Raw genomic sequence first — 17,491 nt, 5'->3', positions numbered from 1 at the left:
GTGGTGAGCAAACTAGTTTTTCATTTGTAGGTGCCTAGCTTTTCATTTTCAATGGTTGTTGGAGAAGAGATGCACAGAGTAACACCAGCAAGTCAGCAAGACCCAAGTGCCAAAATCTGGACTAATGGCCATCATAACGATAATACTGCAAGAGCAAAATTAAGCTTGGTATTGATTCAATGTAACTGGAAGGAAATAGCCGATTCTAAGCAGTGGAATAAACAATCCTCTAATGAAATAAGAATGTAGGCATTTCTGATGCTCTGTTGTTGGTCTATTAAGGCAAGTGCAGGTTTATGTAAATAAAACTGGATGAAAAGCGATTCCTGCTGATACCCTTAGAGGCATCCTCTACTGTTCATCCCAGTAGGTTAAAGTACCAGAGAGACTCTAAAATCTGCAAATCATTAATTCTTTGTGCTATGCTACCTTTATTGTAGCAAAGTTCTATCCCATTTTTATTTTTAGTATGGTTGAAGGTTAATTCCCTCAGCGTGACCTTTCAAGTAAGCAGCATTTATTTTTAGTAGATCCTGGAAACATTATCTGTCTGAAGAATTTTTTACAAGTCCAAACTCTCCTGTGGGCATTGCAATAGGGGTAGTTCTATGAGAGGAAACCAGAGGGGCAGTTTTTTCTGGCTTTGTGGGAATGTACTCTGTACCCTGAATTTTGAAAAGTTTTGCTTTCTTAGTTAAAGATTGGTTTTCATTTCTTACTGCAGATAATAGAGAAACATGCCGATCCTGAACAGATGCTGCTGTCTTATCTGCGAAAGAGACGTATCCTTTTCTTGTTTTTTCTTGAAGTCACTCAGTTGAAAGTCTTATTAGAGCAAAATTCTCATAAATAATTAAAAGGTCATTTACGAGCTTAAAGAAGCTGTGACTTCCTTAAGATAAAGCAACCATATTAAATGATGTCTTTCTTAAGCCAAATACTCTTCAGTGAGCTACTGTACTTTTTTTTTTTTTGCCTAGTTTCCTAAACAAATAAGAGCTATGCTATTTATCACTGTGTGCATGTGTGTATTTATCTGTTTGATTCTAAGAACCTTTTGGCTAGTATGAATAAAACCTGACAGAGTAGGCGTCTCCAAATTGTGTAAAAGTCTCTTTGTGGAAAGAGGAAAGACCTTGTGATGAGAGCCTAAGTCTGTTGGAATTTTGAAGTAATCTGTTAACTTCTTATGAGAAGCATTCCAAACAGATTTCTAAACCTTAAAAACAAACAAAAAACAGGTCTTAACAGCAAGTAAATATGAACAAGTATGAATTTTTAAAATGGGAGGAAAGAAAATAGATAAAGCAGAAGTTGAAAGAGCTAGAGCTTATACCCTGCCGTTATTTTTTTTTCCCAAATTTCTCTCCTGTCTTGGTTTGTCCACATCTCAGTGGCTTTCTCTGTTGCTACAAATTCTGCAGCAGTTGCTCTGATCTTTTCCTCTATTTTTATTTGCCTTTTCTGAGGCTTGTTTATATGTCTTATTTCAACTGTTAGCAATTTTCCAGAACCTGCTGTGCCACAGGCTTATTCCCAGTATTCATGAAGCTGTTTTTTACTGTTGAGTAACACATTATGTGTAGGGACTGTCATCTAGGAGCATGGACCAAATGTGAGAGAGCAGAATCTTCCCTGTTCGGCAGCTTCCTAGGCTGTCTCCTGAAACATATTACCAGAGAGCAAAATGACATATACCATACGCTAGAGAATTCACACAACAAAATGTTTTTATAAACTTTAAATTTTTAGAAGAAATACTTAAGTTGAAACATCTTCATTACTGATCAGTCATAAGGAGGAGTCTGGTGAAGAATAGGTCGCTGTAGTTCTGGTAATTAGGAAATTAATCTTCATTAACTTGTAACAACTTCAAGCTCCATTGAGCTATAAAACATGGCTCCATACCAGTTCTATCACAGGAGTTGTATTTCATTTGTTAAAGCACATTTGTGAGTGAGATTATCTAGGTCCCATATATATGCTGCACTGACTTGCTCTGGCACCTTGAAAAATCATTTAACCTTACTGTACCTTTGTAATCTCCTTATAAAATAAGGATAAGATTAACGTGTTTTCTGGAGCTAGTAGGGTTTTACCCTACAATTTAAATTTCGGCTTATTCTTGTATTCTGATGCTTATGTCTGTATAATAGTGTGTTATTCTCTAAGATGTACCTGTACGACTGTGCCTGAGACCACTCAGCTAGCCAGACTTGAGGTACTGATTCTTTTCACAGCAAACTTCCACACATAGTGAGCTAATTTAGCTAGGACGACAGCTAATTTCTTAAACAGCCAAAAATGAATGGCAGGGAGCAAAAATATAGGTCAGAAATAACTTATGCTGATGGCTGCCAAAATTTGTATAATCCGAAATGACTGAGTATGAGGAAATTTAGTGTCTTCCAGTAATGTGTTTTATAATTGCAACATACAATATAATACTTCACTAAGCATCCTGACATCTTTTTTTTATTATTATTTTTTTTTTGGCTAAATGCCATAGAAATCAGCATATTGGAACACTGTTAATAACTGTAAGGCCCAGTGTAAATTAGCAAATAAATAGAAGAGTAAGAAGGGAAGAGACTGTATCTTAAAATGTACTGGTTATATCTGACAGGTTAGGATGTTAGTGAAAGGGCTCTGTAAAGCATTTTGCAGTGGAAAAAGTAGTAGAGCTTAATTGGGTGAGATCTTAAAACAATATATGTGTGTCAGAGCATTATTTCAAGTGAAGAGTGCTAACTCCCACGTTGACAAACAACTTTTCACAACAGATTGTTAAAAGCAAAGGCAGCTTGTTTTCCCCTCCATCATTCCATGCTCCTGGCAGAAAGCTCTCTTCCTGCAACTTATGCCAGCTGTGTCATTCCTCAGACCTCTCTGTGTACTAATTCCACTTGCTAGACCAGCAGAAAAGTGACCTAGGAAAAACAGAGGGTACCTATCAGCTGGATTAGTGACTTGGTCACTCATTAGCTCATCATTGATCAGCTCGTTGAAGGGGCTGGTGAGAATAAGAATTGGTGCAAGAGGTCTTGTTTTTTTCCAGTTACTTTTCCAGTGCCATTTCTGGGAAAACTTTGGATAATGGTTTTAGTGTCTTGCTGGATATATAACTAGTTTGCCCATTACAAGTTTTTTCTTTTCATGTTTTCACTTATAAAACTTTTTCACTTACTGTTTCTGACTCAATTTACTCCTTCAAAAGAATTTGTTTTTCCTTATCTTCAATCTTATTGTCACTGAAAATTTTAATCATGTATAAGAAAGAATCCAATATATATGCTATTGTATCTAACCAATTATATATTCCATAAAAGTTCAGGAAAAAAAGATGGTCCTCAAGCTTTATAGAAGAATAAAGGCCAAAATGAAACTTTTTTTTCCCTACTGGTAGCACTTTCAGTCCATCTTACAGGAACTAAGTATGGCTGTGGAGGAGGTGGCTGTGGTGCCTGTACGGTGATGATATCAACTTATGAACCAGCTTCAAAGAAGATATGGTATCCTTACCAGAAAATTTGTAAAGCTTTATGCAAAATTTTATGACTGTAAATGCAGTTTCCAGGTATGAAACTTGAAAAACAAACAAACAAAAACATTTGTAATGTATGTGTTTATTAGTAAAAGAATCCAAAAGGAAGAGACGCTTTAATCCAAAGAAGGACACGGTTTTAAAAAAAAATCAACTGTTCATTCAGCTGTAAATTTGTTGAAATGCTTAATTTGCTAATACAACCTGACAGCTGCTGTGAGGAGTTTTCTCTTTAGGAAGTGTTAATTTAACATCCTTTGTGCTGACCACAGGGACATAGCTTCTCCCTGCAGTTCTGTCATATAAGTCATGGGAGAATAGGGCAGCCAGAAGTGTGAGTTGGATCAGCCCAGCCCTCTAACACTTAACTCCCTCTCCTTGCCCAAAAGAGATTTCAAAACTCAATAGCAGTTTTGTTAAACTAAAAACAGGAATAAATTAAATTTAAATTGAAAAAACTTTAATCAAATTGTTTAATACTAACTGTCATTGTCAACGGAGCATCTTTTCAGGTGTGTGTGTGGGGGAAGATATCAAAATGTTCTAGTTGTTCCTTTAGACAATTATGTTATGTTGGAGTACAATGTAAATAAAATGTTTAATGTTATTTTAAGTGTTAAATTAGAAAAACTATAATGATGCTACCGAAAAGAAACATTTCAACTATAGTAAAACAAAGCATTTTATTGTTAATGACAAAAAGCTTTACAGAATTTTGTTTTGGTACATTGTTCCTATTTGGAAGGATTTTTATTTTTTTTTTTGGAAGGATTTTTATTTTTTTTTATTTTAGAATTTAATTAATTAGAATTTCCTTTGGATCAGAAACTTGGATTTCAAATTATCAGCAATAATTTTTTTCTTTTTTCAGAGGACTACACCAACTCTCCCTTCCCCACTTTCTTCATCCAAAACACACTTGAAAGGTTGATTGTGGGCAGGAAAAATGAGAGGGCAATTAGAAAAGACTGAAGTATTAGGGAAGATGTCAGTTCTCCAGAACTGTCAATATTATGTCCTTGTAAGTACAGTACATGTAAGTACTGAGGACAAGAAACACAGCTAGTAAGTAATCTCTTCTATAGCGCTTACTCTCCTGTCATTCCAAATGGTGGTAATGGCTTTGTAAGTAAAAACTAAGTCTTACTTTACCACAAAATAATATTCAGATGTGTTTAAGTTCTTTATTCCCCTTAATGCTCCAAAGTCACTACTCAGCAAATGCATGCTTGCTTCCTATTTGCTCCTTGTATGGTGTGGCGGTCACCACAGTGGAAGGTGTTGGAAGTACAAAAAGCAGGGTTCATCCAGTTCAGGTGAGAACACATTATCATTGTGTAAGAAGATTATTGATTTCTTCCTTTGATTGGGCTGGCTTGAGTGGCAGTGCATGGGAATCAGGGCATGGATATTTCATGTCACTTATTCCCCCTGATAATGGATAACAGAATACAACACAAGTTTCTGATGGTTGGTTGATCAAGACTGACGATGTGTAGCTCATGATGGACCTTGCAGTAATACTGACACCCCGATCACATAGTTGGTACATAAGAATTGTTGGAGTGAATCAGGCTTACCATTCCATTTGAGGTAATGGTACATCTTGGACAATGCCCTTTAGCTGATGTTTTAGTATGGAAGCAAAAAAGGCAAAAGCCCGCTGAATGTTAATTAGCTTCCTTGGTGATGTGTGCTAGGGTTTCACGCCCAAAATAATTACTCTTATTTGAGTATTAATAATTACTCTTATTTTGAGCTTAAATTGTTTTCCTTTATAAGTCTGATTTACCATCAAGAAAGCATTTAGTGTGGGTTTCCTATGTGTGAGAGAGTTTATTAGAAAGGGTGAAGTACGTTGAGAGGAGTGCCATTTGTGGTGTTTTATTTCAGGAAAGGCTTGCCAAGTGCCATGGCTCCCAGTGTGGTTTCTGTACCCCTGGAATGGTGATGTCCGTATACACGTTACTAAGAAACTACCCAGAACCAACTTCAGAGCAGATGACTGCAGCTCTGGCTGGTAAATATTGCCACTTCTAATTTGTAGGTATGTCATTGAACCATTTTCTTCTGATACTTTGCATACACGAGTGCAAGTCTGTGTGAGTACACATGCATGTGTGTACTCTAAATTGCACTTCCCAGCAGAGTTGCTATTGGACACTGACATTTTATTTCCTGTCATTCTTTTATCCTGGAACATGAATAATGGAGCTGTGGATTGCTCAGGGACAGGTGTTCAAAATATCCTCATATGTATCGTCTGAAGTGTTTTAAATCAGATGCGCAAAAACAACAGTACACTGGAGAAGAAGCTGCCCCTGAAAGTTTCTAAGATACTATTACATCTGGAGTTGAGAATGTCATAAATCTCACAGGAAGAGGGTCCCTTTGTGGTAGCAATAAAACAGTTAAATAAGGTAGAGATGTATGCATGCCATCTTCACTAAGGGTAAACATGAACATTTTTTGCAGGTAAAATACGTTTTTTGTTATGCTGTGGAGTTATAATGGACTCAGACATTTCATGTTACTATGAGATTAACTAGATGGAGATACAATGCTAAGCTTCACTATTAAAAATAGATCGGGGCAAAGGAAAAACATTTTGAGTGGGTATTTATCTTCTCTTTCCTGTTTGCTAAGATGTAGTCACTGTTCTTTGAGTGCAGCTTTCAAGTATCTCATATTCCCCTTGAAACAACAGCCTTTTTCTCTTGGGAGCTGCAGGGTCTTAAGTCTAGTGAAACAGTGATCTTTTTATCTCTTTCAGAGACCAAAAACTTTATTTTCAGCCTCAAAGATGCAAACCTCATGTAAAAGCATTTTAAACCCACATCTTTAGAAAAAAGGCTTTTTTAAGTGATTTCCTTTTTTTTTTTTCTTTTTTTCAGGGAACTTGTGCCGTTGTACTGGATATAGGCCAATCCTAGATGCCTGTAAAACTTTTTGTAAGGTGAGGAGTAGTGATTATAGAAGTTTTGTCATAACTTTGTTGTTATTATTAGTACTCTTTTAAAGTACAAATAGATTATGCCTCTCAGTACGTTTATGAACTAACGTTTTAGTTGATAGGTTCCTATGGAGTATGAGGAGCATGAATTATTATGAAATATAGTATTTAGATTAGAAATTTAGACAGGATGCCCAGAGAAGCTGTGAATGCCCCATCCCTGGAAGTGTTTAAGGCCAGGTTGAATGGGACTTCGGGAAGCCTGATCTAGTAAAAGGTGTCCCTGTCCATGGCAGGGGGGTTGGAGTTAGATGATCTTTAAGGTCCCTTCCAACCCAAACTGTTTTATGGTTCTTATATACAGACCATGAAGATTTTTAATAAGACCATGTGTTTTTCCTCTGTTAAGAGATGCAGATCAGAATCACAGAATCATCTAGGTTCTAAGAGACCTCCAAGATCACCGAGTCCAACCTCTGACCTAACCAGTCCTCCACTAAACCATATCACTAAACTCTACATCTATATATCTTTTAAATACCTCCAGGGATGGTGTCTCAACCACTTCCCTGGGTGGACCATTCCAATGCCTAACAATCCTCTCGGTAAAGAAGTTCTTCCTAATATCCAACCTAAACCTCCCCTGGTGCAACTTTAGCCCATTCCCCTTCATCCTGTCACCAGGTACATGGGAAAATAGACTAATCTCTACCTCACTACAGCCTCCTTTCAGGTACCTATAGAGAGCGATAAGGTTTCCCCTGAGCTTCCTCTTCTCCAGGCTGAACAATCCTAGCTCCCTCAGCAGCTCCTCATAAGCCTTGTTCTCCAGACCCCTCACCAGCTTTATTGCCTTTCTCTGGACTTGCTTGAGTACCTCCATGTCCTTCTTGTAGCAAGGGGCCCAAAACTGAGCACAGTACTCGAGGTGCGGCCTCACCAGAGCCGAGTACGGGGGGACGATCACTTCCCTAGCCCTGCTGGCCACACTGCTTCTTATACAAGCCAGGATGCTGTTGGCCTTCTTGGCCACCTGAGCACACTGCTGGCTCATATTCAGCTGACTATCCACCAATACTCCCAGGTCCCTCTCTGCCCGGCAGCTTTCTAACCACTCATATACCAGCATATAGCGCTGCTTGGGGTTATTGTGCCCCAGGTGCAGGACCTGGCACTTGGCCTTGTTGAACTTCATACAGTTGACCTCAGTCCATAGGTCCAGCCTATTCAGATCCTCCTGCAGAGCCTTCGTACCCTTGAGCGGATCGACACACGCACCTAGCTTGGTGTCGTCTGCAAACTTACTGAGGGTGCACTCGATCCCCTCATCCAGATCATCGATAAAGGCATTAAAGAGAACCAAAAAGACCCTCTGTTCCCCTGAGAAGGCAGTCACCTACAACGATCACCTTTCTTTCTTAGTGGAGGCAGTCCTGAGGCATGGAGTTGACTTCCTTGCCTTAGGCATCCTTCTGGGTAGACTGTTAAACTCATCCTCACACACCAGTATCTCAAGCTCCAGGGCCTGAAACCTGTTGTGTAAGGGCACCAGGGAAGGCTGAGCCGGTAGGGGGGTTGCCTGTGACGTTGAGCAGGGACCTGTCTCCATTCCTCCTCATCTCCTGGGTCCTCTCCCTCTGCTTGGCAGGACAGGGGGTCCACCACTGTTTGGGGTGTCTCACCCTGGTGCCTTTCCTTCAGGCTTTGCAGGGAGTTGCTCCACCTTTCTATCTCGTGCTCATACTACTCCCTGATGATCACTGAATCACAGAATTGAAAGGGTTGGAAGGGACCTCGAAAGATCATCAAGTCCAACCTCCCTGCCAAAGCAGGTTCCTTGGAGCAGGCTGCCCAGTTGGGCATCCAGACTGGCCTTAAATATCTCCAGAGAAGGAGACTCCACAACCTCCTGGGCAGCCTGTCCTAGTGCTCTGTCACCCTCACCGTGAAGAAATTCTTTCCCATGTTGGTGCAGAACTTCCTGTGCTCTATTTTGTGACCATTACTCCTTGTCTTGTCCCCACAAACCACTGAAGAGAGGTTGGCCGAATCCCTCTGTCTCCCACACCTCAGGTATTTATACACGTTGATGAGATCCCCTCTCAGTCTTCTTTTCTCCAGGCTGAGCAGACCCAGGAAATGATAAATATGTTGAAAATATGAATAGGAAAATGATTAATAAGGTGTCTAGTGGCCTAGCCTGTTTGTTTTTTTTTTTAAAAAAAAAAAAAAAAAAAAAAAGGGAACATGGGAACTTGGTGTCTGGCATGAATTATGTAGAGTACTCCAAAGTAACTACATGTGTTTTATCATGGATCGATACTGGCATAAATAACATGTCAGAGACCTTCAATGAAAGAAATGGGAGACTGAACTGTGGATAAAAGAAATAATGTTGAACGTGTGTTCTCACAAGGTCCACCAAATTTCATATAACATGAAATATTTTATATTAAGGACTTGAATATCACAAGATTTTAAGATATTTTTGGATATTGTTTCTTTTACACACAAATCCTTCCGATGCAGTTAATTATTAAATGTTATCCAGAACTTCATTGAAATGTAAGGAGAGACTCTTAATGGCTCAAGCTGTCGTTAACTTACTGCCAGCCTGGGTACTATTTTACTGATAGAATGTTCCTATTTTAGGAATGTGTTTGTTGTCAAAGTAAAGCAAGTTGTAAGTGTTGCTTGGATCATGAAGAGGATTTGTTTGACAAGGAAGAGAAGGTAGGATTTTAAGTATTTTAACTGTACTAGTTGGTTTTAGAACCTACAGAAAAGAGTCTTGCATTGTGTATTTATTGTAACTATTCAAGGTATAGGCATAATCTGTTTATACCTTCCACCTTACTCACCTTCCATAATATTACAGTTGTTATATATAAAATCAGATATTTTATTATTCCTCACAAGAAATTTGGAAATATTTTTAAAAATCAAGGCTTCTATGTGTATTCTTTTATGAGAAGGAGATGATGTAGCAATCGTCTTTTTTTTGTTGTTTTTTTGTTTGTTTGTTTGTTTTGCATTATGCAAAAAATCAGGGCATATGTTGAACTGTCTAAAACCAACAACAAGTGATAATCTGAATGTAACCACTGATCTCTTCAGAATCTAACTGTTGGCTTGAATCCAATAAACTGCTACGTTCCTAAAAATAAGTCAAGATTCTAGTGTTATAAGAAACCTTTTATTCATGTATGTTTGACTTCGTTCTCTGTTTTCTTTCAATAGTATCTGATCTACTTCTCTGCCTTTTGGGTTCTGTAGGTTGGCATGAAACCAGCTACTTTCTTGCAGTAGGACACCAGGAAGCCTGTAGTTAGTCTTTCAGTTACTTGCCTCTATACTTGCTAATACACACATTTATGTTATGAGTAAACTTTGAAAAACTGTTATGACTACTTCCTTCACCTGCAGCTTCAAATGAAGCATTGTAATTTAGCACAAAATGCAAAAGGTAATGGAATTGCCAATTTTCTACTGGCTTCATTGGGACCATTACAGGTTTTTTTGGTTTTGTTTTGTGTAGAAATAAGAATGAGAGAAAAAAATAGATACTGTCTTTGCTTGTTTCCTTTCTTTTTAAGATTTCCACCAGATTATTTTCACCAGATGAATTCCAGCCCTTAGATCCCACTCAGGAGCTTATATTTCCTCCAGAACTAATGGTAATTTTTGCTACTTACAGCTACTCTTTAGTTCTGTCTTTTTCTTCTTAGTAGTCCATAGTTCAGGACTCATTCTAACATCCTGCTTAGCAGTGATTCATCAGAAAAAAAAATTGTCATATGATTCTGGTTTAATTTTAAAAAGTTATTTTTTTCCCCAGTGATCTCATTGAATAATCACATACAAAAAAATCATATTGGGAAGCTGCAGAATTAAGCATTAGGAGGAGAAGACAAAGTAACCTAAAGGGAGTGTTCAGTATGTACAAATGCTTCCTAGTAAACTGGCAAATACTTTTTATCTAACATTGCCAAAGTAGTACATTTTCCCCATTTTGTGGCTTAATAGTGGTCTTGTCTATCAATAGTCAGCCTTAAATGGCTAGCCAGTCTGGGGAGTGTTTAGCTCTACTGATTCAAGTGGGGCAAAGATATGAGCAGCTAAAATAAGGACACTGGAATATAAATTGTCAGTAATCCTTGATTATTGAGAGCAGTATATGCCCTAGAAAAACTAAAAGCTGCTTCCTTTGCAGTATTGTCAAGGTATAAATTCAAAGACAAATTCTCTATAGCTAGCTGTCTGCTTACAGAGAAATGTTGAGAACTGTGAGATAGGTGTTCCTGCCTATGTATTTGTACCCACACCAGTTCACAAGGTTTTTCCATCTGATCAGTAAACAGTGGTAGAACGTCCAGACACATCCATGTGTTTACATAAAGGAATGTGGCTGCTGTTGTCACTGGTAACCTCCAAACAAAGGATGCAAACACCTCCCTAAGTATTTTTAATTATTTTTTTAATTAATTTCAGCAATTGCAGAATCTATTTGTACTTTTGTTTATTTGTGGGCTATTTATTATATTTATCATCAATCTGGTCCATTGGACTCAGTCAAAATTTGAAAAAATCACCAATGTGCAAAGGACCAGCCTAACAGTCCCCCTTCTGTGCATTTTGAAGGCTTAAGTAGAATTACCATATTTTAAGAACTTCTTTTTACTTCCAGTCTAATGTCATGTCTGTTAGACCCTGCCACCTGTCTCTGTGTCTAAATATGTAAATCTGCTATATTTCTCCATCAGAGAATGGCTGAAAATCAACCAAAAAGAACTCTGTTTTTTCATGGGGAACGAATGACATGGATTTCTCCTGTATATTTAGATGAATTACTAGATCTGAAAGCTGCCCACCCCAAAGCACCTTTGATTGTTGGGAACACCATTGTGGGTATGTATGATCTGAACGTCTTCTGTTGACATTGTTTCAGCCTCCATGAGAGGAGTGGGACTATGTTTGTCATTCATTATGTTTTCATCTGTAAGCTTAGGCTCCTCTATGTTGGACCTGCAGTTATGGAATATACATTTATGTCTGTGCCTTCCCATTTGGTAGGACCTCAGATGAAATTCGGAGGCATGTTCCATCCAATTGTTTTTTCTCCAGCAAGAATCCCGGATCTGAATGTGGTGAAGTGCACGGATGATGGTTAGTAGACCTCTCTTTGTTTCAGACATGGGAGATTCCTCTGCAGTAGGGGATGCTACTCCATTCCATCATGCTGAAGGTGTGAAGTGCTGTACAATGATCTTGGCTCTCCAGTCATGCCTAAGCATGCTTGGCTATTTCCTGGATCAAGATGGCTGTCTGTAGCCACTGTCCCAGCACATGGCACAGTTTTATACCATGTTATGTTGCATAGCATAGAGAACCACAGTGTGTTAACAACTTTGTACAATTGTCCACATTAAAAAAAAAAAAGTCTGTGATTCAACTATGATAGCTAATTCGCACTAAATAATCTTGCTCTCAAAAATAACAGCATTAATTATTCCAAATTAATACCCTTGTACCTCAATTTGTATGTTTGAGATCAGCACAGTGATATTTTTAATATTGAAGGTAAACTAGGTTTTAGCTTTAAAATTAGTTCTATTTATTTTTCAAATAGCAACTAAAAATACATTTAAACTTCCTATAATAGCATAACTTAATTAAATATAAATTACATCGTGCATATTTATTGCATAAGTTTTAAGGAAAATCAGGGCCTGTATCTGATGAAGGATACTTACTACATGCCTGAAGCCACATTTTTGAAGTGGGAAACTGTATTTGACGTTACTGTCATTGCATCTAGAACATCTTTTTCAGTTTGCTTCAATCAGCCAGTTCCGGCCGCCAATTAATTCATTCTTAGCTGAAAAGTGGTTGGTAATTTACAAGAAGCATGGAGAATGTTTACTGTTTCTTTTATTCTATAAATAATATCTAGTCATTGGAGTGTAAGGCTTACTCATTCTAACATGAGAGAGATTCGGTTTAGTTTGCCAACCAGGAAGAGTATTTCCTCTCTTTAATTAGATTTCAATGCAGAGCATGTTTTGATTATTTTTTTTCTTTAAGTACATAAATTTTAATATAGTTTTACTTAATAAAATCCAGTGGAAAATATTTATATTTTGAGTTATATTTTTAATTGAATTCCAGTTTCCATTCAAAAAATTCACACATTACATAAATGAAACCCATTAATAATTTTGAATTAAGAGGCACTTTTTACCATTTTATAGTATTGAAAATTTTTAAAGTATAGTCTTAATATAAAAATTTATCACTGATCTTTCTAGTGGGGGAAAAATACCATATTCAGTGTTAGCATTATTTACCTTGTTGCAAATGCTACGTTAGAAGAATAACTAGAATGTAAATAGTGGTTAAAATAGGAAGAGCCCATTGAAGCTGCCTCAACTTCAGGTGAAACTTCACACAAACATTTCGACAAACTTGATGCAAGTAAAGCAGCTGGAAGCAGAGAACTGAGTTCCCTTTTTGTACACATGTTGAGCCATTAGCTCAACTTCATAATTTCATGAAACTTTACCCTCAGTCTCCTGAATTGAAAGGTCACAGTTCCTTAAATATGCAAAGTCCCTTCACTTTATGCCTACCTGTATTGCACATGAACAGTCCTAGCTCTACAGTCTGAACATAGTTTAAAACTCAGACAATAAAGCAATGCTCACATTACACTTTCATAATATTTTGGTAACAGGATTAACTCTAGGAGCTGCCTGCAGCCTGTCTCTAGTTAAAGACATCTTGAGAAATGCAATCTCAAAGTTACCTGAGGAGAAGACAAAGATTTTCTATGCTGTCTTGAAGCAATTAAGAACACTGGGTGGAGAACAGATAAGAAACGTTGCTGTATGTTGTCTGTTACTTAAACTGCCAATTGCATGTTGAACAAAGCTTTGTTAATTGCTTCTGAACACAAGTACAACTTGCCTTTTTAATTGTCTTTAGTTGTTAATTTTCTATGAGTGCATCTTTTCGAGCTCTAAATATGCATAAATGTGTGTATAATCTTATTTATAATGACAGAACATGAAAATATGAAGGCAATGAAGAGAGGTAAGATTTTATTTTTTTTCCCAAGTCTTTAGGTGGAAACATTGTAAGTCGAAAATCAACCTCAGACTTGAATCCTATTCTGGCAGCTAGCAACTGTATGCTTAATCTGGCTTCAAGAGGTAAGTGGAGATATCTTGTCTCTGTACTAGTGTCAGAGATGCAGGATGCTACTGTATGAGGTGCAGGGGTGACTGGTGAGTGCTTGTTAAGGAACCCTTTTCCCACTCACATAGAAGATCATGTCGAAGTAAGAATATGTCAAAGATTCTCATGTCAAAGTAAGCATTCAGACCATCCAGATTGTATGTACTTCTGTGGGCAGTGAATTGCCAAAAGCATTTATAAAACCTGGTAATCTGAGTTATCTGTATACAACTTCCCCATCCTTCTGGTAGGTAGTTTTCTCTTTAACTGATACTTGTCCCTGGTTTTTAAATTACCCTCTGGCCCTGACAGGAACTGTAGTTTCTTGTTCCTCACATGTACTTCCAGTAAATAGAGGAACCACTAGTCCAGCACTGTTTTCCATGTGTATTTCCTCATTTTCATTCCATCACTCTATACTCCCCTCAAATAGCTTCATTCCTTGTGTACTACTTTACCAATTTGAAGGGTGATGAAATATTGGTAGACTCAGCTGTCTGGTGGCTTGAAACTGTATGCTGTTCTCCTTTCCAGATGTCTTATGTCCTTTTTTTGATTCTATGATTCTAAGACCTATTTTTGCCCTCGATCCAGAGAGCATATGTTACCGTTTCAGACCATGTAATATTTTGCTCAGCACCATGAAATACATGTTATTTATGCATTTGCTTCTGAGCCAGGATTTCATGAAATAGATACACAAAAAAAATATTATTTATGATTTCCATTATTTCTTCCTGCATAGTTTGCCATTGAAGAACAGAAATACCTGTCAGAATGTCATTCTGAAAAGTCAGTGTATACACATTTGCATCTCCTCACCCAACAATTCCAGTGACATGCCTATTTATTTGAATGATGAATGGAATCACTGGCTGATACCTCTTTCTGTTAGCATGGAAGAATTTTACTGCTGGGAGAGGATTTCAGGCATTTTCATAGGTTTTTAACATGTTTCCTTAGCAAAAAGTGGTCAGTGAAACATAGGAAATGTGGATTGTTTAAGAAAAGGAGGTTACAGAGATGCTGTTTTTTCTTAGTATTTCTCTTAAATCATAGTGTAAAGGAAAAAGCATTTTCCCAGATTCCGGCAGGCTTACAGGTGGGATTGGGCAATGTATATAAACCAAGTTTATTCTGGGTGCAATTGCAAATGCAAAACACCAGAAATGCCAGTGTTGCTATTTTTAAGTGTTACTTTTCAGATTTGCACTTCAGCAAAATAAAATTCCTGTACTAAAGTTTTGCTGTTACACTGGTTATGTTTTTTAGGAATGCAATTTTAATGCTAAGTGGTATTCTAGGATGAATAGAATACAGTGTCATCATCACATATAACATGAAAACATTATAGAAAGTAATCTTCCTCTAAAGCAAACAGTCTTACAGTATCAGGCTCACTGAATGTGAGAGGAATATTTTAGTCTATGAACTTCTTAAAAATTAAAAATGACACAGATTATTATCTGTTTGTACAAAGTTTTGGGATAGATCAGGGCTACTATAAGACATGTATTGTCTAGTAATTACAAATATTTAAAAATACAATGGACACCATAGGTAGCATGTGCAAAATACAAAGGACATGGAAGATTAGTAAACGTATATATACATAAATACACATACCTTGATTTCATCTGATAAATGCACATGGTGGATCAGTGTGGATTTCCATCTGCACAATGTGTATTTTATACCTTTGTGTTTTTGCAGGATCATAATTCTACTTAACAGTTGCTTTGCTGGTATAGTTGCAGTCTTACTGACAAAACTTCTTGAGCCAATGGAGCTTGTTTAATTAATATAATCAATTTTATGTGTTAAAATATATATTGGATTTCCACTAGGAAGGCTTGCTAGCTTAACTGTGTAGTGGTATTGGCATAACTTATGTAGCATAGATGTTTAAGTGTTCAAAGAGCTCTTATAGATTTTGCTTCCTGATGTAATTTTGTTCTCTTCCCTTTTGAAAATTCCACCTTTTAATCTTACATATCATAGAATGATAAACATAGCCACTTTTAGAATAATCTACAAAAAGAGAAAGGAAAAGGCATTTATTCCCTCTGGACACCTGGAACTGCTCAGTCTCAAGACACACACGCACAAAAATAGTTTTGCATTTTTGCAGCACATCTCTCTCATTCAGTATTCTTACTCACTCCTTATAGTTTAGTAGAAAATGTAGACAACAGCTGCAGAGATTTGGAATAGATTGACAGGAGCAGGGGAAGGGATTGTTGTTGCGATAGCATCAGAAGGGAAGATTACAGAATGGGGATAGTTCTCTGTGCCTTTTATTAGGAATATGGTTTTATGCTACTTTGAAAGGTAGAGAAATCATATTTATAGAGCATATGACTCGTAAGATGTTTTATAAACTCCAATATTATTTACTCATGAAATATGTGTGTGTTTTTTGCCAATTAAAAAATGTTCAATGTATGTTAGTTGCACTATTGTACAGAAGTTTCTGGATATGGGATTTATTTTTTTTTAGGAAGAAAGAGGCGGATTCCCTTGAGTGATATTTTTGCAGATGGAGTTGGTAACAATACCATTATGCCAGAAGAGATCTTAGTCTCTGTCCATATTCCCCATTCGAGGAAGGTAAGTTACTAGTACATTTAGGTTTCTTTTAGGTAGAGTTGCAGACTCTTAAAGGAAGAGCAGGAAGGGAGCATAATCCATATGTTTAAAGTAACACAGTTACTGCTCACTTTCTGGATTCCTTACATTTGTTCCTGATAGTGTCGTACTATCTCCCAGTTTTAGCCAAAAAATACAACTCAGTAGGTAAATAGTGATATGTAGTGTGATATTCATACAAAAGTTTACTCTAAAATGATGAGGGCAATAACAATTAGCAGTTCACTACAGAAAGGGTTCTTGGACAAGTTGTCATAGTCCTCATCCAAACAGGCTGCCCACATGTGGTATGGTTGGCATCAGGCAGGTAAAACATTACCACCTTTTGAGGATTTTTCCTAAGATTAGATAAGATTATACATGTGCTTTGTGCTTCTGTAAATGTTGCTGAACTGCGTAATAGTCTTCAACTGGTGTTGTTTGCAATGATGAGTATGTGATTTTATAAAATAATTATGGGTGACGTTATCTGAGTACTGAAGTCAGGCAATACTTTGAAGCCTCTAAGCTTTTGGTCTTGTTATAAATGCAGCCCCACTATTCTTCTCCTCCCCTCCACAAGATCCCTATCTTCTGTGTATCTGCCATGAGAAAATTTAGTCATCTGAACTGTGTAGGTAATGGAAGATCAAAAAGAGACTGCTAGAACATCAAAGAAAGGTAAAGCTACTGAAATATCAATAGAAGGAAGTGTATGGTCTTGAATGCTCAGGAAGTTGAATTTGTGCTGTTCATTTTGATTCTCTTGCTTCATGTTATGTAAAAGCAAGTTCTGCTTTCAGATACTTACATGTGTGCAGGTTATCCACTTCTGTCTGATCTTATTCAGGGAGAGTATATCTCTGCATTTCGACAAGCACCAAGGAGAGAAAATGCTCTTCCAATAGCCAATGCTGGAATGAGAGTCCTTTTTGAAGAAGGTACAGACAAAATAAAGGATTTAAGCATTTTCTATGGAGGTGCTGCCTCAACCACTGTCCATGCAAAACAAACCTGTTGGACACTTACTGGAAGGTAAAATTTCTCAGTGTTTTCTACATCTCAGAATAAAGGGATGTTGAGATCTTGGGTGTATTTCCTTGGAGCATGAAAGCACATGGGAGATTTGA

The 17,491-nt window shown here is 37.3% G+C and overlaps 1 protein-coding gene across 2 annotated transcripts in view; it reads left to right on the top strand.

The window, feature by feature from the left end:
• The window catches only part of AOX1 (aldehyde oxidase 1), a 44,686-nt gene that overhangs the window by 1,489 nt on the left and 25,706 nt on the right, over positions 1-17,491 (top strand). For both annotated transcript variants that reach the window (XM_084288984.1, XM_084288985.1), the window contains exons 2-14: positions 725-782; positions 3,416-3,512; positions 4,752-4,860; positions 5,438-5,564; positions 6,439-6,500; positions 9,150-9,230; positions 10,094-10,174; positions 11,261-11,405; positions 11,571-11,663; positions 13,231-13,382; positions 13,615-13,708; positions 16,234-16,343; positions 17,212-17,396. In XM_084288984.1, coding sequence (XP_084145110.1) covers positions 725-782; positions 3,416-3,512; positions 4,752-4,860; positions 5,438-5,564; positions 6,439-6,500; positions 9,150-9,230; positions 10,094-10,174; positions 11,261-11,405; positions 11,571-11,663; positions 13,231-13,382; positions 13,615-13,708; positions 16,234-16,343; positions 17,212-17,396 — 1,394 coding nt within the window. The remainder of the gene's footprint in view (positions 1-724; positions 783-3,415; positions 3,513-4,751; positions 4,861-5,437; positions 5,565-6,438; positions 6,501-9,149; positions 9,231-10,093; positions 10,175-11,260; positions 11,406-11,570; positions 11,664-13,230; positions 13,383-13,614; positions 13,709-16,233; positions 16,344-17,211; positions 17,397-17,491) is intronic.

The sequence above is a fragment of the Netta rufina genome (genome assembly GCF_964035555.1).
Source record: "Netta rufina genome assembly, chromosome: 6".
In the NCBI taxonomy this organism is placed as follows: Eukaryota; Metazoa; Chordata; class Aves; order Anseriformes; family Anatidae; genus Netta; species Netta rufina.
This window is presented reverse-complemented; position numbering and strand designations above follow the sequence as displayed.